This window comes from Oryctolagus cuniculus, chromosome 5 (assembly GCF_051225735.1).
Source record: "Oryctolagus cuniculus isolate XC-2025 breed Fujian yellow rabbit chromosome 5, ASM5122573v1, whole genome shotgun sequence".
Classification (NCBI taxonomy): domain Eukaryota; kingdom Metazoa; phylum Chordata; class Mammalia; order Lagomorpha; family Leporidae; genus Oryctolagus; species Oryctolagus cuniculus.
Genome location: NC_142871.1, coordinates 43,772,742 through 43,799,141, shown reverse-complemented (window position 1 = coordinate 43,799,141; position 26,400 = coordinate 43,772,742). Strand labels below are relative to the sequence as shown.

Here is a 26,400-nt window from a genome sequence, read left to right as displayed (position 1 = left end):
TGGAGAGGGGAGAACTTGAGGACATGGAGGTTGGGAACAGCTCCTGTGTGTCAGAGAAAAGGGAAAGAGCCTGGAAATGCACCGAGGGCGGTGGGTTTTTCCTGGCCACGGTTAGGGGCGTTGATTGCCACACAATCCGTTAAGCATGAATAAGCAAACACAGCAACATTTATCATCCCGAGATACAAGTTGGAAACATGACTGCACATTGGGGAGTTTCTGGGGTCTGTGTGCGTGTGTTTCCCTAAGAGGGTATTTGGAAGGGTAGGTGCAGAAGGATCATACCCATGGGCCTCTAGGGGGATGGAAAGATTGGCCTGCAAGGGTGTCAGTCCAGGAGGGCTCTGGGGGACAGGAGAAGGGGCAGGAGCAAAGGTCAAGGTGGGAACCCAGCAGGTGAGGGGGAGGATTGTGCAAGGTGGAAGGCAGCAGGACAGGACTTGAGATCTTTTCCAGTTTTCAGGGTTGGGTTCTGGGAACTAACCACTTGGAAAACCCAGTGGGCCAAAAAGAACCATTCCAAGAATTAGGTTAAATAAACATAAGACAACTTTAACCCACAAAGAAAAACGATGAAGTCATAATAAATAGTAAAGTAGCATAAACAAAGGAGAGAGAATTGAGCAAAAGTGGAGCTGGATTCCTGCTCTTTGGTCTCCAGGGGCCTGTGAACTTATGTAAGAGAATGGATTCCAAATAAATTTTAATTTTCTCTTTTGGAACAGGCCATTTGAATCCCTCATTCCTCTGCTGTTCCCACAGAGGCATCATATGAGGCTGCCCTGGAGAGAATGGTGGAATATTAGGCACGAGGCTATTTATTGCTGAAGCGAGTTGGGGTGTGCAGTGCCTGAATGTCTGAGAGAAATGACATGACCATTCCCCATCGGGGTGCCCCACTGCAGGACACGCCTCTGAGATTTCCCAGCTCACTTTCCTGAGATTGGGCCGACTCTGTTGGCATCAGAGATAGAGCCCACCGCCTGAGGAGGAGGGAGGACGTGGAGGGAGTCTGCACCATGTTCACCGTGTCCCCAGGCACAAAGCACAGTGCTGACTGGCTGGGGCATGGGCCCTGGAAGACAGAACTGTGAGCCTGTAGGTGAGAGGTGCAGCAGCAAGAATGAGTCGGGACTGGGCAGTATGTGCCCTGAGGATCACCAGGATGCTCATTAATAATGTTACTTCCATCTCATTAATAAAACTCAAACCCAAGGAAGTAGTCGACTCATCCTGTGATGTGAGTCATGTGAGTCCTCTAACTACGTATGGAAAGAAGCAAAAATGCACTTGTTCCCTTTGGAGTTCAGCATTTACTTTTTTTTTTTTTTTTTTTTTTTTGAGAATACCTTTCCTGTTCTGTAAGGACGTTTTCCTCCTGTGATGAGTCCAAGAAATCCAGTGCTAAAGCTGCTCTTGACCCACCATTGGCTGCTGCAGCATGGGCCACTCTCAGCACAAACAAACCCAGAGCCTTGAATGTTACTTACTGCAAACCTGGCGGTCCCAAAAGAAGAGGCTTGGAATAAGCCCCTCAACCTGATCACCCAAATTCTTGCCCTAGGCTGAGATATTTCTTCTAGAACGAATGACATCAGCGGGCAAGAATGCTTTATGCCAAAACTGACCACCCACCCACCCACTGCCACTTGTTTCTGCTCCTGAGAAACACACACAGCCATTTCCTCCCATAGTGTGCCCTTAGTGACGGGTCTGGGCCTACATCCCAGCACCAGCAGCGTGCCATGCTCAAATGTGTCTGCTCCTGAAGTCATCGGGGCGAGCTCAGACAGCTGCCAGCCCCTTCGCTGGAGTATCCCTTCAGCAGTGATGGGGTGTAGAAGGGGTGTGTTTCCTCCAGTGTGCTTACCTCTGTTAGACCCCACTTCATTCAATAGAGCGGCCAGAAATGCTCAGCTTCCAAGAAGGTTTTAAGCCCTACGTCTTTCTTAGGAAATCCTTTAGACTTTATAAAAAATTCCCTTTAGTCCCCATCCACCCTCCCAGTAGGAACCAATTGTCTTCATCAAGAAAGGTGTGCCTAATTATACCCTCCCCGGCAATAAGAAGTCTGCTTATCTTAAATCTGCAGGACTACACAAAGAAACTAACGTCCTTGTCAGCAGAAACGGAAGTAACAGGCGACAACTAAGCGAGCTTTCTTTCTTTATTTCTTTATTTCTTTATTGACTGTCATTTCTCACAATTGGTGTTTTTAAATAATGTCTAAGAAGAAATGAAATCTTACCTCCAACTCCGTGACTCATTCCCTTGCCGTCTTGCTCCAGAGTGTATGACAATGTGAACTGTTACCATTCATTTCTTGGATTGTTTGCGTCTTCACTGAATGTTCACGTTGTTGACAACTTCCTCCAGGAGAGTAAAATGTGAGAGGGCGAATGAACAATGCCTTATGGAAAGTGGAGCTAGGGACCGGCGCTGTGATTTGGCAGATTAACATGCCACCTGCAGTGCCAGCCAGCATCCAATGTCTTGAGTGTCGGTTTGAGTCTAGCTATCCCTCTTCCAGTCCAGGTCCCTGCTGCCTACCTGGGAGACCTGAATGGAGTTCCAGGTTCCTGGTTTCAGCCTGGCCCAACCCTGGCTGTTGTGGTCATTTGGGTAATGAACCAGAAGACAGAAAATATACAGCCCCCTGAATCACCCATGAGTGTGTGTGTGTGTGTGTGTGTGTATGTAACTCTGCCTTTCAAATAAATAAAAGAAATCTTTAAAATATGTAGTTAGATGTGTGTGTTGTGTCATAAGTAAGAAATTACATGGGAAATAGTTCAGAAATCAATGTGCAGAAATCGGAGAACTTTTTAGTGTGGTAGAAAGGACCCTGCGAGCTGTTTCTGCTGAGATAGGGATGGCTGTCAGTCCTTTATGTCTAAGGAGAGCTAGTTGAATTAAGTGACATCCCGTATTCCCCCAACCCCGCTATAATACTCTAAGCTCACGTAGACAGTGACAGTGCACAGGAACTATTGCCTAAGGAGCAGTATGCTCCAGCCAGAGATCACCAGGAACAGGCCCTGGAGCCGAACGCATTTGGTTGAGCTGCTGCCATGAGGGAGCCGTGGGCCATCTCCATAAGCGGCTGTGAGAGAGGGGGTACAGAATTTAGGTTTGAGTTAAGAGACTTTAGGGGAAGACTTCAGAAAGTAGGACTTTGTTCTAGAGGGAGTGCTGTCACAAAGCAAGGGAAATTCTGTGATTGACTACCTTCTTAAAAGGAGAACTATTAGAGATTGATGCTATAATTGATTAAAAAATCATGGTTATTCATACTCCCCAGTTTAGGGGGATGTTTGGCCATTTTTGTCGGTGGAGAATATTTGTGATTTTTGTGTTCAGATGTGATTACAGAGTGGTCTTGTTTTCGTCGCCATCACAGAGTGGCCTTAGCTGATATTGCCATTATGTGAAATTGTTTATCACCAGTAGAACACCAGGGCTCAGGGGTGAGTGCCAGGCCAGCACCTAGCAACACTGAAGCTGAGGTCACAGCACCAGGCTGGATCCCAGGTGTTGGGGCTGCTTTGCTGTTTCTCCCAGTAAGACACCCAACAAATGATCAAGAAACCATTTGTGGTTTTCATATTTAAAAATTTTTAACATGAATGTGCACATAAAAAGTGTCAACTCTTCCAAAAGTTAGAATGATGTATATTTGCCTCTCTCCTCCAAAAGACATTGAAGATGGACTTGATTTTTAAGTTTTGGAAAAATTAAGAGTTAGAATTGTATACTTATCAGATCCTTCTGGAATGGTGATTTATTTCATGTTTTCTTAGTTAATTTTTAGTAGGTAGGAAGGTAAAAGTATTATTACCCCTATACAGGACAACATGGTATTATATATCAAGACTATAGATGAATTTTTCCTTTGATGATGCAGTTCCAATCTGGGACCATTATCCTACAGCTATCTGTGTACGCATGAGAAATGACTCACCTGTGACGTTAATTCATCATAGCACTGTTTATTGCAGCACAATCTTGGAAATAATCCAAGTATCCAACTTTGGAGGATAATTATACAAACAGTGGTAATCACGCCGTAAAGTACTTTGTAGCTAGGGAAAGAAGTGAGAAAACAGTTACACACTGATGTGAAAAGAAATCTAAGATATATTGCTAAGTGAAAAAAAGTTAAGATAAAGAATTAAAAAGACAGGAATTATGTATTCATATTTATATCTAAACATTACAAATACAGGCAAAAATGGATAAAGTCACCTTTGTGAGGTGGACAGGAATGTTAAAAGGAAACTTTTCATTACATGCCTTGTAAAATATAATTTTGATATTTGAATCATAGAAATGTACCTCTATTTTGAGAATTAAAAGTTTAAAGAAAGATCGATCTGATATAAAACATGTCTTTCTCCCATGCCATTCTATTCCCCACAGGTAAGCATTTTGATCAGTTGCTCATGTTCCTTTCAGAGTAGTCTGCTGTGTTAGTCAAGGCTCTCCAAAAGAAACAGAACCAATAGGATGTGTTGCACACAGAGAATAAGGAGCTGGCTCTTGGAATTGTGCGGGCTGGTAAATGTGAAAGATACAGGGCAGGCCAGCAGGCTGGCAGCCCAGGGGAGAGCTGATGTCGCAGGATCAAATCTCGGCAAAGTCCAAATGCATAGTTCTGTCTTCTCAGTGATATGGGAAATGACCCTGTAAAATCTATATGAAAATGTGGCCCCTGAAAGTTCCCCAGAAGTCCCATCTCAGTGCCACATAAGCCATCGAAATTTGGGGTGCCATATGATATCACCATATGCTTATTAATAAATCCCCAATATTAATAAGCCCGAGAGGGTTCTTGCCTGATACTTAGAGAAGAATTCTAAATACCAGCATAAATAAGCAAGGCAGCATGGTACCTTTTCAGCTTTTATTTAGTGAGAAAGACGTAGAGGAGAGTGAGAGCTTTATCTAAGAGAGGGGTAAATCTAGGTTATACTAAGCACCAGGAACCAGCCACGTGGCATCTAGGCCAGGAAGCCTAGGGCGGGTGGCCCGAAGGCCACGTGCCCTGGAGGCACAGGGCCACAGCAAGCCCCCTCCTGGCCAGAAGCCAGGGCAAAGAAGAGAAGGTGGACACACCGTGTCCCAGGCTTTTAACCCACTTCCAAAAGGGAGTGGTTAATTAACCTGATTGGCTGGTGGGCACCCAGGTGTGGTCAGGTAGGGGCATGAGGTCACACAGGGGTGTGGCAAAGGCATGGTCTTCCAGCTCACAAACCTAATCGATTTTAACCTGTATGCCTGCCTACTTCATCAGGGGCTCAATCTTTTTTGCTTAAGGCCTGTAACTGATTGGATGAAGCCTGCCCACAATACAGAGGGTCATCTGTTTAACTCTCAGTTTACTGATCTGTATGTTAAAAATGTCTTCACAGATATTAAAGTATTTTTATACATTAAAATTGCTATATTTGGTTAAAAAAAATGTCTTCACAGAAACATCAAGGCTGCCGGTTGACCAAAACTGAGTACCAGGGCCTGGCTGCACTGAAGCATAACTATTATATCTCTGTATAATTATAGCTTATATCAATATCTATATTTAGCTGTAATATAAATATTAGCATGCCACAAACACTTGGTCTTGGTTGGTTACATGTTTTAAAGAAGAAATCTAAAAAGAAATCTTTAAAATACATAAAAATTAGTAATTCTGTACTATGGGGAGGAAGAGGCATGATTTTTTTTTTAACTTTTATTTAATGAATATAAATTTCCAAAGTATAGCTTATGGATTACAATGGCTTCCCCCCCATAATGTCCCTCCCACCCGCAACCCTCCCCGTTCCCACTCCCTCTCCCCTTCCATTCACATCAAGATTCATTTTGGATTCTCTTTATATACAGAAGATCAGTTTAGCATACATTAAGTAAAGATTTCAACAGTTTGCTCCCACACAGAAACATAAAGTGAAAAATACTGTTTGAGTACTAGTTATAGCATTAAATCTCAATGTACAGCACACTAAGGATAGAGATCCTACATGAGGAGTAAGTGCACAGTGACTCCTGTTGTTGACTTAACAAATTGACACTCTTGTTTATGGCCTCAGTAATCACCCTAGGCTCTTGTCATGAGCTGCCAAGGCTATGGAAGCCCCCTGAGTTCACTGACTCTGATCATATTTAGACAAGGTCGTAGTCAAAGTGGAAGTTCTCTCCTCCCTTCAGAGAAAGGTACCTCCTTCTTTGATGGCCCATTCTTTCCGCTGGGATCTTACTCACAGAGATCTTTCATTTAGGTCCTCTTTTTTTTTTTTCTGCCAGAGTGTCTTGGCTTTCCATGCCTGAAATACTCTCATGGGCTTTTCAGCCAGATCTGCGTGCCTTAAGGGGTGATTCTGAGGCCAGAGTGCTACTTAGGACATCTGCCATTCTATGAGTCTGCTGTGTATCACACTTCCCATGTTGGATCATTCTCTCCCTTTTTTATTCTATCAGTTAGTATTTGCAGATACTAGTCTTGTTTGACTAGTGACTTTGACTCTTAGACCTATCAATGTGATCAGTTGTGAATAGAAATTGATCACTGGGACTAGTGAGATGGCATTGGTACATGCCACTTTGATGGGATTGAATTGGAATCCCCTGGTGTGTTTCTAACTCTACTGTTTGAGGTAAGTCAGCTTGAGCATGTTCCAAATTGCACATCTCTTCCCTCTCTTATTCCCACTCTTATATTTAACAGTGAACACTTTTCAGTTAAGTTTCAGCACTTAAGAAGAATTGTGTATTGATTACAGTATTCAACCAAAAGTATTAAGTAGAACAAACAAAAAAAAAATACTAAGAGGGATAACATATTAAGTTGCTCATCAACAGTCAGGGTGAGGGCTGATCAAGTCACCGTTTCTCATAGTGTTCATTTCACTTTAACAGGTTTCCTTTTTGGTGCTCAGTTAGTTGTCACCGATCAGGGAGAACATATGGTATTTGTCCCTTTGGGATTGGCTTATTTCACTCAGCATAATGTTTTCCAAATTCCTAACAGGGATAACTTTTCAGTTAAAATTTAAACACCTAAGAATAATTGTGTGTTAATTACAGAGTTCAATCAATCGTACTAGAACAAAAAAAAATACTAAAATGGATAAAGTATTACATTGTACATCAACCGTCAGACAAGAGCTGATCAAGTCACTGTTTCTCATAGTGTCCATTTCACTTCAACAAGTTTCCCCTGTGGTGCTCAGTTAGTTGTCGCCAATCAGGGAGATCATATGATATTTGTCCCTTTGGGACTGCCTTAATTCACAAAGCATGATGTTTTCAAATTCCTCCATCTTGTTGCAAATGACTGGGTTTCGTTGTTTTTGACTGCTGTATAGTATTCGATAGAGTACATGTCCCATAATTTCTTTATCCAGTCTACCGTTGATGGGCATTTGGGTTGGTTCCAGGTCTTAGCTATTGTGAATTGAGCTGCAATAAACATTAATGTGCAGACTGCTTGTTTGTTTGCCAATTTCATTTCCTTTGGGTAAATTCCAAGGAGTGGGATGGCTGGGTTGAATGGTAGGGTTATATTCAGGTTTCTGAGGAATCTCCAGACTGACTTCCATAGTGGCTTAACCAATTTGCATTCCCACCAACAGTGGGTTAGTGTCCCTTTTTCCCCACATCCTCGCCAGCATCTGTTGTTGGTAGATTTCTGCATGTGAGCCATTCTAACTGGGGTGAGGTGAAACCTCATTGTGGTTTTGATTTGCATTTCCCTGATTGCTAGTGATCTTGAACATTTTTTCATGTGCCTGTTGGCCATTTGGATTTCCTTTTTTGAAAAATGTCTGTTGAGGTCCTTGGCCCATCTCTTAAGTGGGTTGTTTGTTTTGATGTTGTGGAGTTTCTTGATTTCTTTGTAGATTCTGGTGATCAACCCTTTATCAGTTGCATAGTTTGCAAATATATTTTCCCATTCTGTTGGTTGCCTCTTCACTTTCCTGACTGTTTCTTTTGCAGTACAGAAACTTCTCAATTTGATGCAATCCCAAATGTTAATTTTGGCTTTGACTGCCTGTGCTTCTGGGGTCTTTTCCAAGAAGTCATTGCAGGTACCTATATCTTGCAGGCTTCCTCCAATGTTCTCTAATAATTTGATGGTGTTAGGTCATAGATTTAAGTCTTTAATCCATGTTGAGTGAATTTTTGTGTAAGGTGAAAGGTAGGGGTCTTGCTTCATGCTTCTGCACGTGGAAATCCAGTTTTCCCAGCACCATATATTGAATAGACTGTCCTTACTGCAGGGATTGGTTTTGGATCCTTGATCAAATATGAGTTGGCTGTAGATGTTTGGACTTATTTCTGGTGTTTCTATTGTGTTCCATTGGTCTATCCATCTGTTTCTGTACCAGTACCATGCTGTTTTGATTACAACTCCCCTGTAGTATGTCCTGAAATCTGGTATTGTGATGAGAGGCATGATTAATATATAAAGGCAAATGTTTCTCTGAAGGGAGGAGAGAACCTCCACTTTGACTATGACCGTGTCTAAACAAGATAAGAGTCGGAGAACTCAAGGGGCTTCCATAGCCTTGGAAACTCATAACTGGTGCATAGGGAGATTACTGATGCCATAAACAGGAGTGTCAATTGGTAAAGTCAACAACAGGAGTCACTGTGCACTTACTCCTCATGTAGGATCTCTGTCCTTAACGTGCTGTACACTGAGGCTTAATGCTATAACGAGTACTCAAACAGTATATTTCACTTTGTGTTTCTATGGGGGTGCAAACGACTGAAATCTTTACTTAATGTACACTAAACTGATCTTCTGTAAAAAAAAAAAAAAAAAAAAAGAAAGAAAGAAATTATCAATTCCCAACTTGACTCTCACTGGGATTAAACATGACAATAGGTCAGATCTGATTTCATCATCATTTAAAAAAAATCATCTATTATTTTTCACTTTATGTTTCTGTGTGGGAGCAAACTGTTGAAATACTTACTTAAGGTATACTAAGCTGATCTTCTGTATATTAAGATAATCGAAAATGAATCTTGATGTGAATGGAAGGGGAGAGGGAGTGGGAAAGGGGAGGGTTGTGGGTGGGAGGGACGGTATGGGGGGGGAAGCCATTGTAACACATGAGTCGTACTTTGGAAATTTATATTCATTAAATAAAAGATAAAAAAAATATATATATAAAGGCAAATGATTTGGAAACTCATGTTTACTGTATATAGTTTCCCACAAATTGAAAAGAAAAATATTGATGCCATAAACCACAAAAAGGCAACTCACAAAAGAACAGTCTAACCAAGAAGGAAACATCTCCTGACATGTAGAGAAATGCACAGTGAGTCAGGTAAATCTTTTACCCAGTAAACTTATTTATTAAAAGAAAGGTACCTAATGGTGTAATGAAACTTAGACATAAACTGCAAAGTTGGTGTCAAAGAAAGTCGCCATCCTTTTAGAGGCATTTTGGGAGCATGAGTCAGGAACCATAAAGTCATGCCATTGGTCCAGTAATCCCTTTCTGTGACTTAACAGGCAGTAATTCAAGAGATGGTAAAAGGCATAGACTATGCAAGAAATTCATGGCTGGAAAATGTTGGGAATAACACTAGTTATTATCTTGATTTTAGAAATACAAGCAACATTATTCATACAATCCAAGAAATAAAAGCAATCTGTCCTGACAGAGAAATGAAGACTAAATGTGGTTTATTAATTCATGAAATGTAGCCATGAAAAACAAATACAACATTAGGTATACGGTAAAGATGTAATGTTACATGTAACACTTGTGTCTTGGCTGTGATTGCAGGAAAAGAAAACTGTGTACAGGCTATATATACACGTAGGAACAGGAAATGGGAATCTGGAAGCCCAAAAATAGTTTGACCCATTGGAATATTAAAGTTGTGGGTCAAATTTATGTTTTGTTTCAGTTCCATTAGCATCATTATAATGTTTTAGCATAATTACTACTTTTGAAAATTTCATGAGAAGTTAACATTGTCCCAAACAGTAGCTTCCAAATGAAATGATCAGTTTGCAATTACAAGAATCTTTAAAACAGTCATTTGGTTCTATTGCCCTCTCTGCTGTGATGATATGGAGTCTAAAATCAGAATTCTCCTGAGTTTCTCATTTAGGAGATATTTTTAGAGGAACTGGACTGTTCTTTGCTTAGGAACCAGCTATCTCTGTATTGATTAAGCTTAGAGAAGCATCAGAGCTTCTATATATTAAATATGTATAAGAGAACAGAGAAATTGGAAGCAAAGTACATTCCAATGGCAATAAAATTAGATGTCTTTTTAAAAAATTATTTTAAATTTATTATGGGGGGGAGAAAGGAGGAGAGAGAGGAGGGGAAGGGAAGAGGATGGAGAAAGGGAGAGAGACAGAGAGAGAAGAAAAATCTTCCATCCATTTGGTTCATCCCTCAAATGACAAAGCAAGGAGCCATGCACTCAATCTGGTCTCTCACACTTGAGCCATCATCTGGTGCCTCCCAAGGCATGCATTATCAGGGAGCTGGATCAGAATCAGGAAGCAGGACTGAAGCCTGCACTCTGATATGGGATGAAAGCATCTCACGAAGCATCTAGACTGTTTCGCAAATGCCCGGCCCTAGATCTCGTTCTAATATTAACATAATAGCTAGTGTTACTCCTGATACTTTTCTAGTTATCACAGGTTTATATTAATACATATTAAATACAATATAATAGTATTTTGACCTACATAAAGACCCAATGGAGTGTTGTATATTTTTATTCCTAGCTAGAATTTCAGTATTTTCTCTCAGTGAATACAAGTGTCCAGTAAATGAAGACCCAATGATGAAAACACATTGAGTGTAAATATTTCATTGGTTGTTTTACAGTTTATGTTTCCTCTGTTGATCTTTCCCTCAGATTGAAAATACAGTTTTGACAATTTCCCAATGCCTATGGATTTCTGTCCTCATTTGTTGACTCTTGTTTTCTTGAGTTTGGAAGGCTACTCAGAGAATCTTGACAGAAGGAAATTTGCAAATAAACAAAATGGATTTGCCAAACAGGAAAAAGAGGTTGTAGGTATCCAAGTCCTTGCTAGTGCCTACCAGAAAGCAGAGTGGGTGTTAACGCCTTTGGTGACTGTGTTTTTCAGGGTGGATCATTTGTACACATTCTTTGTTCAGTGGTCTCCTGACGTCTACGGGAAGGATGCCAAAGAGCAAGGCTTTGTTGTAGTGGAAAAAGAGGAGCTGAATATGATTGACAACTTCTTCAGTGAGCCAACTACCAAGAGCTGGGAGGTGAGTACTTGGGTGGAGTTATGCTGCCATGGCCCTGTCAGCACAGTGTGTAGTTGAAATGATCTCCAGTTTGGACTCGAAGCAGCTTGCTGATAAAGTACACAATGAGACCCAGGAAGTTACAGGGCAAGATGACTTTAATTATGTGTGTCAGAAGGACAGTACCACCAACACCATGTATACATGCCCACAATTCATTCTGATCCCACTCTACACATCCATCTGTATCCTCACTCTTAGCTGCATGCTGCCTTTGAAAGGTCAGAATTTTTTTTTTTGTAAAGGGCCAGATGTTAAATATTTTTGATCTCATATAATCTTGGTGCAACTACTCACATCTGCCACTATAGAGCAAAAGCAGCCCTTGAAAATACATACGTTAATAAGCACAGCTGTTTCCATTGCATACCATTACTATATATCTCAAAATTTTACTCATTTTTTACTCATTTTTAATTTTTTGTTTTTAATCAAAATTTTTTTCAGTAATTTTAATGCTATCTTTGAAAATATTAAAGACTTTATTTAATATGCCAAACAGGAGCAGATGGTGGGCTGAATTTGGCTAACAGGCTGTAGTTTGCCAACTTCCCACCCCTCATCCAATCAGACAAGCACCTTTTTTGGGTAGCGCCCTGGAAATCTGATGATGGATAAGACAGGCTGGCTGTGCCTAATAAGTTCACAGAACTGGGAAGCTGGGAGATGAGACAGGGAGACATATGCCTGCCTCCTTCCTACGGCTAAGCCTTTTCCTCATCCTGTAGATCCCTACTATCTGGTTCCTTGAGTCTTTCCAGCTCTGCTCCTCTCTCAGAGCCTACAAGGCATTTCTTCTTTCCCAGCTTAGACAGACGGTTAGCGGATTCAGGAGACACCTGTATTGAATTCCTGGCTTCAGCCTTGGCCCAGCCCTGGGCAAATAAATTATATTTTAAAAAATGTATTTAATGCTGCCAAATCCCTTTTACCCAATATAGAAAATTTGAGCTCCTTAATTTGGCCTGAAATAATATTGTTAATTTTTTTCCGAACCTGCATGAAACCGTGTCTTCACTAGGGATGCAATGGATGAAATCAGTAGAGCTTCACCTCAAGGAATTTAAATAAATCATTCAATATAATGTAACAGGTGGCAATAGGTGAGGTGCCAGGTGCTTCAGTAGTGTGTAGTTAGTCTCTAGGCCCAGCCAGGGGCATCAGGAAATACTTCCTGGAAGCATTGATCTTAACATAGGTCAGAAATTAGAGTCTGCATAGTTGGGGTGGGATTGAAATAAAAACAGATTGTGTTGGTGAGAGAAAAGTCTGTGCGGAGAAATGACCCAGAGGAGAAAGAGCATGGGCATTCGATGGATGGTTCAGCAAACATTTACTGGGGTGGAAGCAGAGTGTAAAGCTGAGGGAGTGACAAGAAATGAGGCTGAAAAAGAAAGAGCAGATCTTGAAGGACCTACTTATCCAACAGTAGGAGTTTGGCCATTTCCTTAGGGACAGTAGGCATGGTTTTGAGCATGGGGAAGCACACTGAGATACACAGATTGAGTGGGCAGCAATAGATTAGAGTTGGACAACTCTAGAGGCTTGATGGCCCATTAGGAAGGAGACTTTTCAGGAACTGAGAGGTAATGGCTGCTGAGAAAGCATCAGGAAGGGTGGAGATAGTTGGGTGTCTCCAAAAGACAGAGAGAAGGTGTAATTCATAGACATTGTGAGTTAGTAGATTGGAAGTATCAGGAATTTGTCAAGATTGCTCTTGGTTGGTTTTTAAAGTGGGGAGTGGAGTGACATGGTACCTTCTTGTCACTGAGCTAAAGTGCAAAGCAGAGGGATAGGATTTATCCAGAAAGGTTCTGTGTTCTGGTTTCAATCTCGGTTTGTACCCTTGGAATGCCCAAGAGACAACTAAGCATGAAACTCACAAAAGAGATCTGAAGACACACTTTTGAAAACCGCTAACAAAGCTGAAGTTGTGAGCGCAGCTGAGGTCATCCCAGGAGAGGGTATACAGTGAGAGGAAAACCGGGCTGAGAACAGAAACTTGACGTTTGCCAGCATTAAAAAGAGCCACGGCGGAGTCCTTCAAGGTAACCAAGAGGGAGAAGCTGGAAAGGGAGAGGGAAGCAAGCGAGGAAAGCCAGGTCTCAGACACGGCGGCAGGAGGAAGTCCCTGTCAAAAATGACCAAGAGCTGGAAGGGTCAGAAGACACGAACAGAGAAGTTGGGTCTTTTGGATTTAAAACCAAGAAAGTAGTTGGTAGCTTTGACAAAAGCAGTTTCATTAAAGTGACAGGGTCAAAATTTAGATTCTAGTAGAGGGAGAGCAAGGAGAATTGGTAAATGAGGGCAAAGAACTCACTTAGTTTTGGAGAGAAGAAATGAGATGACACAGTAAAAGCTAGGAGAGATGAGGTGGGGCGAGGGTTTCCCTCTTGAAGGGAGACTGACATTCTAGATGTGAACAGAGAGGATCTTAGAGTAGATGGTGTGGAAGATAAGGGATAAGGTCAGCAATAACTGGAAGAGTGGGTCCCTAAGAATGTGCCGGTGATGTGAGCTGTATCATATTATGAAAGAGTTTTACGTTTTTAATGGTTCGGTGGTATATTTGATCTCTTTATTTAACAGTTCCACTGTTGAGGAATCATTGCCTTGATTCGAGCTTTTCTCAAGGATGAAATGATCTGCAACCCTTATTATTCCCTTAGTTTCCCAGAAGTGAAATTTCATGGTATTAGGTACAAACATGTTAAGGAAGGTTCCTGGTTTTTTCATATAATGCCGGCCTAACTTGCCCACATGTGAAGAATACCGTTCTTCCTGTTTCAGCCAGCAGCGGGGTATTATTGCTAAAAATTTTTTTTTCTAGTTTTTAAGATGAGAACTGATATCTAGCAATTTGTTATTTTGTTGATTACTCTTGAGGCTAGAATGAATATAAATAGTAGCCATTTGTGCCGGTTCTTCCCTATGAAGTCTACTCATTGCCTTTGCTCATTTTCCTAAGGGCTCTAATTTTTTTTTTTTTTTTTTTTTTGACAGGCAGAGTTAGACAGTGAGAGAGAGAGAGAGAAAGGTCTTCCTTTTCCATTGGTTCACCCCCCAAAATGGCCGCTACGGTTGGTGTGCTGTGGTCGGCGCACTGTGCCAATCTGAAGCCAGGAGCCAGGTGCTTCCTCCTGGTCTCCCATGTGGGTGCAGGGCCCAAGCACTTGGGCCATCCTCCACTGCACTCCCGGGCCACAGCAGAGGGCTGGACTGGAAGAGGAGCAACCAGGACAGAACCTGGCACCCCAACCGGGACTAGAATCCCGTGTGCCGGCGACGCAGGCAGAGGATTAGCCTAGTGAGCTGCGGAGCAGGCCTAAGGACTCTTCTTAACTCCACCGCTTGTTTTGAGCTCTTTGTGATGAAGGATTTTTATTCTTTGTCCCTTGTGTTTTTGAAAGATTTTCCCCATTTTGCTATTTGTCTTTCAATTTTTGATGGTTTTTATTATGCTTCTTTCTTCTAGTAACATTATGTATAGTTAGCCCTGCACTCTCAATTTAAGATCTTACTCAGGCTACAATTGGCTTTTTTTTTTAATGTATGGTAGATGATATTTTTAATTTTTCCCCAGAACTATCTAATGATTTGTTTCCTGAATCACATTGTAATGTCTTATATTGGTGCTTTGCTGTCTATTTAAGGTGTCACTTAACCACACAAGTGAGTTCATACACTCCTATGCTCAAAACCCTCAGTGGCCCCCACTGCCTTGAGCAATTGTTAATCACCTGAGCAATCACTAGAATAACCACTGGGGATTTTTTTTAAAAAATGTCTATTTGTTTGAAAGGAACAGCCCCCCCCCCCCCCACCACACACACACATCCTCCATCTGTTCCCCACATGCCCACAACCGCCTAGGCTGGGCCAGGCCAAAGCCAGGAGCAAGGAACTGCATCCGATCTCCCATGTGGGTGGCAAGGACCCAAGTACTTGAGTCCAGTCCCTTATCACTGGAGACTTCTATTCGGTGGATCTGGAGGAGGAGTTTCAGAATCCGCATTTTCCGGAGTTCCTAGTGATTCTGAAGAACAGCCAGGTTTTACAGACATTGACCACAGGATAAACTCTAAGCCCCTTCAGGGCATCAAGCTTCCTCATTCTGTACTCTCACTCCCTCCCCAGCCTCATTCCTCTCCCTTGCCTCTGCTTGCCTTGCTGCCCTCCTGCAGCCTTAGAAGCCCTAGAGTCATCTCTGCACCTGGCTGTGCCCTTCACCTGGCATCTCTCCCCCAAACCCTCCCCTCCCCAGAGCTCTGCAACTGAAGCCCCTTCATGAAAATCCATCTCAGAGCTCCACAGGTGGTCCCAACCTCCTTTTAGCATTAGTACCCCATGAGGTGGATGCATTTAATTTATAGTTGTCTCTCTGCTGTCTCTTCACCTAGTGGAGACTATGGACCGAATTATGTCTTTGCCCCTGGCCAAACACTTGGTATTCACAGTCGGAAAAGAAGCCCTGAGTAAAGTTAGCTGCCAGGAAGGGCTGGTATTTCTCCTTCCAGTTAAGATGCCTGCATCCCACATCATTGTACTTGGATTTGATATCAAGCTCCAGCTCCTGCTGGCTGTTAATGAATTTTGGGAATGAACCAGCAGATAGTAGCTATCTCTCAGTCTCTCTGTCTCTGAAATTACAGGAAAAAAAATGGGAGTGAGCAGTTAAGTTGCTGCTTAGGATGCCTTTATCTCATATCAGGGTCCCTGGGGTTAAGTCCCAGCTCCGCTTCTGATTCTAGCTTTCTAGTGATGTGCAGTCAGGGAGGCAGCAGGTGATGGTTTAAAGGGATGGTGCCCCTGCCATCCACATGGAAGACCCAGACTGAGTCCCTGGCTCTCAGCTTCAGCCTGGTCCAACTCCAGCTGTTGTGTTGTGCACACTGGGTGAGGAAACCAGCTGATGGGAGCATGCTATCTCTTTCTCTCTCTCTCTCTCTGCCTCTCAATAAAAATAAAAATTAAAAATAAATAAAGAAATAAAACTGATTTTTAAAAAAAAAATGTTAATTTTTGTGAAGTGCCAGGCACTGAAGAAGTGCTCCTTCACTGGCACAAAATCCCAGTGATTCTGCTCCACGTTGTGTCCAGGCCCTTGAGTCAGTTCTGGCTGACCTGGGATGGCTACTAATCTGCAGGGAATCCTATTTGTAACTGACCCCCAGGATGAATGGTGCAGTAGTACCCTTAGCCCCTTCACAGCCCCCAAGACCAAAAGGCTACTTCAGATCTGGGAGAGTCACAGAAAGAACACTGAAAATTGACCCAGTGGTGATCTCTACTTCTTTCCAACTCATGACATCTAATCTGAGGAGTGGAGAATCGCCATACTTACCATCATTAACACTGATTGTACAGTGTAAGAGGCTACATGTTACTCTGCTGGCATTATGTAACACTACATCACAGAGGGGCCGGTGTTGTGGTGTAGAAGGTTAAGCTGCCGCCTGCAGTGCCAGTATCCCATATGGGTGCTGGTTCAAGTCCTGGCTGCTCTGCTTCCCATCCAACTCCCTGCTAATGTGCCTGAAAAAAGCAGCTGAAGACAGCCCAAGTACTTGGGCACCTGCACCCACATGGGAGACCTGGATGAAGCTCCTGACTTCTGGCTTCAGCCTGGCCCAGCCCAAACATTGTGGCCATTTGGGGAGTGAACCAGTGGATGGAAGATTGATCTCTCTTTCTGCCTTTCAAATAAATAAATAAATCTTTTTTTAAAAATTTTCAAAAAAAAAACTACATCATAGAAACCAGACGTTCTCCCATGTTTTTGAAGTCACTTATGCCCAACAAATCTGACATGGCATTGGAGTGAAATGCATTGTTCTCACTTTAATGAACCTACCTCAGTTAAAGGCTCTTTTTCATCTTTGCTTGGAGATTCAAACTAATGCCAGGAAGTGTACACTGTATTTATAATGGAAGCTTAGAGTTAACAGTGGGGCTGGGGAAAATACTCTGAAAAGACAGGGCCAGAAAAGCTAAGTTCACCAGCAGACAGTTACCAAGTAAAACATAAGAAGAAAAAACGAGAGAGAAAAAAACAACAATGGGGTTTTATTGAACTGTTGGGAAATCACCCTTTCAAAGGTGAAAGTGTCATTTTACAGTATCACAGCCATGCCTGACGGGAAGTGGGTTTGCTCTCAGTCCTAATTTGGGCGTGTTCCTGTAGAAATGTTGAACTCTCTCCTAAGGAAAACAGAAACTCAACCTTGCAGGAAACTAGATACTGAAAGCAGTTGTAGCTTGGCGGCGTGGCTATAAGTCTGTGTGGTGCAGAGGTGGCTAGAAAACAGAAGTGCTTCTCTTTGGACAGCAAACCTTGCAATGAGAGGCCGGAGGGTGCCCTTGGACATTCAGATTTTCTATTGTGCCAGACCTGACCAAGAGCCTTTTGTGAAGGTAGGTCGCAGTGTGTCCCTGAGGGCTAAGCCAGGGCCCGGAATGCTCAGAGAGGTTTCTGGCGTTTGTTCTAATGAGATTGGATTGTGCTGACATTTCAACCAGAGCAGGTATTTGATTCATTGTGCAGATGGATATGGTGTAGCTGCTCATTCCCGTTAGAGTTACAAATCCATGTTTGATTTTTTTTTTCATCTTACACCCGATTTTGTACTTGTGGTAAATGTAAAATCCACCAGTTATCTTATTTCGTATATTTAAAATGCTGGCTTTGCGATTCTTTGCTACTGTTTTCTCTGTGTTAATACTCTTTCAGGAGATGATAAAATTTAAAAACTGATTCCTTTCCTGTAGATCTGGCACAGGTGACAGCTGGTAGTTTTTATTTATCACTGTGTGTTTTAGAAATTGAGTAAGTGCATCCTCGGAAGCTTGCACTGGATGTAACTTACATGCTATTTCTCTGTAATACAGAAGTCATTAATACTGGCTTCCCTGGAGTGTTCATGAATTATTTGTAATACATATATATCCCTCAATTTCAAAATAATGCATTTAGCGAATTCATTCATTTAATGCATTCATTCATTTAATTCATTCATTTAGCATTTAGAACTGCAGCTCACTAGGCTAATCCTCTGCCTGTGGCCCTGGCACACCGGGTTCTAGTCCCGGTTGGGGCGCCTGATTCTGTCCTGGTTGCTCCTCTTCCAGTCCAGCTCTCTGCTGTGGCCCGGGACGGCAGTGGAGGATGGCCCAAGTACTTGGGCCCTGCACCTGCAGGGGAGACCAGGAGGAGGCACCTGGCTCCTGGCTTTGGATAGGCGCAGTGCCATGTGGGGGGTGAACCAATGGAAAAGGAAGACCTTTCTCTCTCTCTCTCTCTCTCTCACTGTCTAACTCTGCCTGTCAAAAAAAAATTTTTTTTTAATTTTAGAAAAAAAGAACTTAAGAGGGGCAAAAGATGAATTTTTTGGCAATAAAATATCAGACTTTATTTATAGGTTTATGAAACATATAGAATGTTAAAAACACTGATGCCCTCATCTCAGAAGCATCATATAAGGGATCACAGTAGATTAAAATGAATAAAGGCATGCACATATGTGAAAATGCAGTGCCATATCATATCATGAAGTTAGGTTATCATGAAGATGGATTTTTAGATGAAATGGACTTTGTAGTTCGTAAGTATAGATACCACTAATGAATGTTGTAGACAATAAAACGTTTCTCAGTTTAGAAGGGAAAAATACTTTGATCGGTTCTGAACTGAACATGAAGAATCAGAACCTAGTTGTAATTTAGACTTAAGCCCCATGCTTCTCTTGTGGTTGCTCCTGGTGGTTGTAGTCATTCATTATTTCCATCAGAGTTGGTTGCTACGTTGACAACCTTGAGATAAAATGTCAGGAACCTTGATTAAAAACTATACTTATCTTCCCGAACTCCCTATTTATAGAAGATGTACTCACTGAATTATCTCTGATTATTTCCTTAACAACTCAAATATAGATGCAGGCTACAGGAGACAAATGTAGGGTATATGTTGCTTATGGAGGTATATACAATTCTCAAGGACTGAGCAATCCACAGCAAGAGCAGAACTGGGATACTCAGGACTTTATATGTATTATAAGCTTCAGCTGCAGTGTCTTGAATTCTGCATTCATTCTGAAATTGAAAAATTAGCCATTTCTGGGGCAGGCATTTGGTGCAGTGGTTAAAATTGAGATGCTGCTTGGGATGCCTGCATCCCATATTGGAGTGCCAGTGTTAGAGTCCTGTTCTGCCCCCTGATTCCAGCTTCTTGTTAATATGCATGCTGGGAGACAGAAGGGGACGGTTCAAGTAGTTGAGTCCCTGTCATTCTTGTAGGAGACCCAGATTGAATTCCAGCTTCTGGCTTTGGCCTGATCCAGCCCTAGCTGTTACCTCTCTCTCCTCCCACCCCCCACCACCTCTCCCTTTCTCTCTCTCTCTGCCTGTCTCTGATATAAATTAAATTTTCTATAAAAAAAATACCCTCGTCATTTTGCTAGAGTCCTGTTCAGTTTATTTCTTGCTATCAAAACTCTCCCTTCAGCATGGTATATCTGAGGGAGTTTGACAGCAGCTGGAAGAAAAGCAAAATCCATCCTCCTTGGTTGTTTGCTCCCTGTAGATCATCACTGTTGAGGAGGCAAAGCGCAGGAAGAGCACGTGCAGCTACTATGAAGATGCAGACGAGGAGGTGCTGCCGGTCCTGCAGCCCCACAGCGCGCTCCTGGAGAACATGCACATAGAGCAGGTGCGTTTCCTGGGCCTTGAAAGTATTTCCCAACCCTGACAGTATTTGTTCTTCTGACTTGGGGTGAAGAGTGAGTCAGGTTTGAGACAAGGAATGGCAGCAGCTCTTCTTACTTATTTATATCTCACTTGTATTCCTTAGTAAGGAATGTATATCTTATATACAATATATCTTACTTATATTTCTTAGTAAGGAATCTCTCGCACTTCCCTCATTAGCAAGGCCTATGTCCCATTTGCTGCTTCAGAAAACTTAACAGCAGGGGTAGGCATTTGGGCATAGTGGGGTAAGCCACTGCTTAGTACACTGGTACCTTATACCCAAGTATCACATATCACGTCCCAGCTACTCCACTTCCTATCCAACTCCCTGCTTACGTACCTGGGAAGACAGTGGATAATGACTCAAGTGCTTGGGCCCCTGGACCCATGTTGGGGGACTGGATAGAGTTCCATATTTCTGGCTTTGGCCAGTCCTACTCCTCGCTGTTGTGGCCACTTGGGAGTGAACTGTGTATGGAAGAGCTCTCTTTCACTCTCCCTTTCTAGAAGATGAAAACAAAAAAACACATCGAGAACAGTTAGAACAATCTTCCCTACCACCTTCTTGGGAGCATTAGGAGATGTCAGACTCTAAGATCCTTCTGTCAAACCTGAAGCAAAGTCATTTCTTACCTTAAAAGTATTTTTCATGTCCTACCATAGCCATAATGTACTTCAAATGGACAAAGTTATCCTAGAAGTTGTGGCATGGTTCTGATGACTTTCACTTTAATAGCTGATGTGCTTTGTTTGCTTCATGAAAAGTACTTGTTTTTCTGTCATTTTCTTTGTGTATGTATAAAAATTTGTTACTTGGATTTTATGATCTAATGCGCTTATGTTTTATTTGAGAGACATCAGAGGTATAATCACACACACACACACACACACACACACACATCCCATTAACTGGTTCGCTCTCAGATGCCTCCCAGGTTGAATCTGGGAGCCAGGAACTTAACCCCATCCTTGTGGGTGGTAGGGGTTAATTACTTTGAGCTACAACCACTGCTTGCCAGGGTGTACATTAGCAGGAAAGTGGAGCTGGGGCCAAGAATTGAACCCAGGCTTTCTGTTATGGGATGGAGTCATCTTAACCAGTAGGCCAAGTGCTCACCCTCTATAATATACTTACATTCCTTAGTAAGGAATCTCTCGCACTTCCCTCATAGTTATCTTAGAAACCTGAATTTCAGAGAACTTAATCAATCAAGTTTCCGTGCCCTAATTTTACAAATGAGTCAGAAAAGGCTCAGGAAAGCCAATAGACTTTACCAAGCGCTTATAGAGATGGGATTCATGCCAGCTCTGGAGCTGATTTTAAATACTGCATAGCCTCCTTGAGTAATGTTTTTAAAATAATGTATATTATTCATACTTATGGCAGCCGAGTTTAGTATAAACATTGGTGTAGGTGAAAGATATGGTTACAATAAGGACAGACTCCCTCTGACTTCTCACATAAAACACTTGTTTTCTTACTCTCACTTCTGTAGGAAGCTGCAGTTGTCAGTAGCAGCTCTGAGCCAATGAGAATTTAGAAAGAATAATTGGAGGGGCTGGCCTTGTGGTACAACAGGTTAGGCCACTGCCTGCAATGCTGGTACCCCATTTGGTGTCAGTTTGAGTCCTGGCTACTCCACTTCCTATCCAGTTCCCTGCTCATGTTCTTGGGAAGGCAACAGATGATGGCCCAAGTGATTGGGCACCTGCACCCACAGGGCATACCTGGTTGAGGTTCCTGGTTCCTGGCTTTAACCTGGCCCAGCCCTGGCTGTTGTGGCCATTTGGAGAGTGAACCATTGAATCTAAGATCTCCCTCTCTGTAACTCTGATTTTTTCAAATAAATAAATAAATCTAAGGAAGAAAGGGTAAAAAGACAATTGGAGAAATACAAAGTGACTTAAGAAAGTTTCTGGGAAGTGGAATTAAACAGTGATGAGCATTTTCCGTGAGCTCTTTGAAGACCTTCCCATGAGCTGTTTGGTCAAAGTCAGGTTGGAGGGTAAAGGAAGAGTATCTAGTTCATATCTCTAGCTACTTCATTCTGCATCTTCAGTGTACAGTGGCATGGGAGAACCCCACAGTGAGACTCCCAAGGGGTCCTCTGGGTAGTGTCCCTGTCAAGGTAAATGCTGTCCATCAGTGATTTCCCTGTTTGGTTTTTAGTTGTTTTATAGTGGGAAATAGTCACCCAAATAAATAGTCACCCAAATAACGGTATGTAAGAGTCTGATTTTGAGTCTGAGTCACAGGTGGTTATGTTCTGCTTCTAGTTTGTGAGTGATTTGTGGGGGACCCATGTATTTACATCTCCTTCTTTGGCCCTGCAGCTGGCCCGTCGCCTTCCAGCAAGGGTACAAGGGTATCCCTGGAGACTGGCCTATAGCACGCTGGAGCACGGAACCAGCTTGAAAACTCTCTATCGGAAATCAGCATCACTGGATAGCCCTGTCCTGCTGGTCATCAAAGATATGGATAATCAGGTGAGGCCTTGTTCCTCTCATATGAAACATTTTAAATGTGATTTTCAAACCTACCCAATAGTAGAGAGACCAGCACAATGAAGTTCCATTACCCAGATATGACCGTTCGCAAGATTTTGCCACATTTCCTTCTTCTGTGTGTTTTTTCTTTATATTTTTCTTTGTTAAAGTATTTTGTGGTAAGTCCCTATCATGCCATCCCACCTCAACCTGTCTGTCATCTGTAAAAGCAAAATAGAGCATTTCTCCTAGTCTCATTCTAAAGACTTATTTTTGCTATGCTTACCGTGGATTTGGAAACCATAATACTTGACAACCAGAAGCTGGAAAAGTCCAATCTGGATTTGGAGATAGTAGCAGAAATACATTCTGGTGCTACGCCATAGTCTTTTTTCTGTGTTGCTACAGTCCTACCCAAGAATGGTTGTGAGGGAGAATCAGTCTAGGCTAGGGTGTGTCCTGCCTGGAGGGTCCAGCTGTTGAGAAACATCAGGGTGTGTACTGCACCATTCTGATTTTACTCTCACCTCTGTTAGAGCTGGGCTTTCTTGGAGACACTGGTGAAATCGAGCTGTTTCTGCATGTATCCTACATTCTTTCTTCTTCCCTCATACAGAGTGGAATCTGTCCAGGTTCCTTTCATTAACTACCCCATCAGGCTTGTGTATCACTAGAAGGCATTATTCACATCTGTTCTTCATTCTTTTCACTTTGATCTGTGTTATGTTAAGAAGAAATCCTTTAAGATTTCTAAGATAGGGATGCCATATTTTTGTACTTACTGGTTTTCAAACAGATTTTATTCAACCCCCATTCATTAATTTATTCATTCAGCAAATGGCTAACTATGTGTTACAGACAGGGCATTGTTCAACATTGGAGAACTTACTGTGAAGCACAGAATCAACATGCATCATTTTAGGGGAAGCAGAACTTTGCTGTCATTGTGCATCTTAGGAAAAGTTAGAAGAGCTTGGGTACTAAAGACTCTCTTTCTTTCTTAGGATTATTTACTTCATTGAAAGGCAGAGTTACAGACAGAAGGGAGAGACAGAGAGCTTCCATCTGTTGGTTTGCTCCCCAAATGGCCAGAACTGGGCCAGGTCAAATCCAGGTGCCTAGCACTCTATCCAGGTCTCCCATGTTGGTGCAGGGGCCCAAGAACTTGGATCATATTCTCCTGCTTTCCTAGGCATATTAGCAGGGAGCTGGATCTGAAGTGGAGCAGCCGGGACTCAAATCAGTGCTCATATGGGATGCCAGGTCACAGGCAGTGGCTTAAGCCACTGTGTCACAGTGCCAGCCCCGACCCTGTCTTTCTTAATGGTAACCTTTGTGACTTTATAAAGAAATAATGATCGTTTCAGAGTTGCAGGGAGGAATTGAGCTGCTTTTGATGTTACTATTATTATTTCCTAATTGATGGCATTTTGTTTGATAACAATCCATGCTGGAGTATTGGGTGGAGTCAATATAAAACTTAAAATAACAACATATGGTATCAATTGCAATTATCGATGGGTTTAGTGAAGTGTCTGAGAAGTTGAGTGCTATGTGTTGAGTGAGGTATGACTTGGTTATGTTAGACCACTCATACAACCCTTCCCCATAAGTATAGATTAATTCTACTTACTTACTGAAGACACCAGACTTTTTGGAGAACATGATGGTCCACACAGAGCAGGTGTGGATGCAGCACAGTCTCACCAGGCTGACTGTCAGCAGCTGCGTGCAAGAGGCCTACAGCTGAAGCTTATACTGTTTGTTAGGGGTGGAGTCTTATGATTCATGCACCTTGGGGCACTTGTATTGTTTGAGGGCACCTGAACACTAACTCTGCTTTCCCCACCCCACCTACCCCCAAGGAAAGAATGTGGCTTGGCTGTGTTTGGGAACATGACAGAACAACTCCTGTAAATGTATCTGAACATAAATTAAATGAAGTTCTAATGTAAAAATATTTCATAGGCCGAATGGTAGCTGTTAGGAACTCTGCAGAAACATTCAGTGAAAGAACCAGAACTGGTGGAAATTTTAAAAACAACAATCACTTAAAGTCTGGAAGATGTCCTAAGGGCATGCAGAGTGATATTCTAGGACATTTGAGGTACCACCTTCTTACCCTCTCCAACCCCCAGCTCAGAGTGACAGGAGTTCTCTGGGCAGGAGTCCGTTGTGGTGGACCCCCTCTAGGTGCGGGTCCTCAGCACTTCTTAGCACTACTCAAGGTCTGGATTTCAGAGGCTAAAAATCTAGGCAAGTGTGGCCTGTAGATAAGAGATTCTGTTCCTCCATCCAGACCCACTCACAGAGCCTTAGGCATGGCAGGCTGAGATACAGGGATCTCTCCTGCCCTTGTTCCAGTGCCCAGGGCAGAAGTTCCACGCCAGGTGAGGTAAGACAAGACCACAGGATACTGCCCCTGCCTACCACCCTACCCATAAAATAAGCTTGTTCCTCCAAGAGAAGAAAGCCATTGTCCAGCCTCTAATCTAGAGCAGTGGCTTAGAAGAAGCAGGTTGTAAGACATAGAGGAACTGACTTACTCAGATCACTAGAGGAAAGTTCAGGGCACTCTAGAAAACCATGAAAGTATTTCTGGTAAACAAGAGGATTATTTTTTTCTTAAAAGTCATTTCAAACTAAGCTATATTGGCTCAATCATTTTAAGGATCTGGTTTTAATAAGTATATTGATATACATATTGATATCGTTACAGATCTAAAATAATGAAAGTTTGGTTTTCTTGGTGAAAAGCCTGGCTGTGATTCGCTAGTGACTAGTTCTCCCAAGCCCTCACCTTTGTGTGCAAGGTGCATCTTGTTGTTTACTGTTCCCAGTATGTTATCTGGTACTCACTTAAAAAAATAATTGTCTCCATGGTTGAGTTTGGAAGTGTTGGGCCAAACTGTTGGCTTTTGACAAACAAGTTCTCTGAGTTTTATCTGATGGGTTTTCCTTGCATTAGGAATCTAGGCAGCTGGGCCACTGGGGTTCCAGTTAGAGCTGGGACATTTTGTTGATTCTTTTGTTAGTAGGTCTTTTTACTTAACAACTATAATTTGGTAATAATATCTGCCAAAAGAGGTATGAGGTCTGGAACAAGACCGTATCAAAAATATTTCCTAAAGCTGTTCTTTGAGAGGTTTAGGTTTAAAAGTTGGTAACATTTCTGTTTTCCTTTGACAGATTTTTGGAGCATACGCAACTCATCCTTTCAAGTTCAGCGACCACTATTATGGCACAGGCGAGACTTTCCTGTACACATTTAGCCCTAATTTCAAGGTACCTAGATGGGAGAAATATCCAACTTCCCAATGGCACAGTGTCACCAGGGAGGTGGTAGGGAGGGGTGGCTATGAGGGCACCAACTGGCTTGTAACCTCTTCTGGACTCATGCCAGCCCAGGTTAGCACTTCATGACACTAACACACAAACAGCTTCCAGGCCTTGGGAATTGCTCAGCCTGGGACCCAAACAGGGGCTGCAGCTGGGAGCAGCTGGAGACTGCATTCCTGGGCCAGGTCTGGCAGCCCAGAGCTTGCTAGGTCAAGGGGTAGTTTCCTTCCACACAGAAGTTCTACCTAATGTTCACTGTTTGTTAATTTCTCCAGATTAAAATGTTTGTTCTCTGTTGTGTGTTTCTACCCCTAGGTCTTTAAGTGGAGTGGAGAAAATTCATATTTTATCAATGGAGACATAAGTTCTTTAGAACTTGGTGGTGGAGGGTAAGGTTGTGGTTGTTGTTACTGTTACTGTTTTACCACCTGATTTGAGTGGATCTGTTTAGTCTCAGCTAACCATGATATTGGTGTCAGGTGACTTTTAGCTAATCTGTGTG

At 42.4% G+C, this 26,400-nt stretch overlaps 1 protein-coding gene across 9 annotated transcripts in view; it reads left to right on the top strand.

The window, feature by feature from the left end:
- Positions 1–26,400, top strand: part of NCOA7 (nuclear receptor coactivator 7) — a 162,484-nt gene that overhangs the window by 133,695 nt on the left and 2,389 nt on the right. For 8 of the 9 annotated variants that reach the window (XM_070073629.2, XM_008263471.5, XM_008263473.5 and 5 more), the window contains exons 11-15: positions 11,141–11,288; positions 19,906–20,031; positions 22,407–22,559; positions 25,749–25,844; positions 26,214–26,287. In XM_070073629.2, coding sequence (XP_069929730.2) covers positions 11,141–11,288; positions 19,906–20,031; positions 22,407–22,559; positions 25,749–25,844; positions 26,214–26,287 — 597 coding nt within the window. Of the gene's footprint in view, positions 1–11,140; positions 11,289–17,552; positions 17,742–19,905; positions 20,032–22,406; positions 22,560–25,748; positions 25,845–26,213; positions 26,288–26,400 lie in introns of those variants that run through there. The other variant, XM_008263475.5, reaches the window with a different exon arrangement.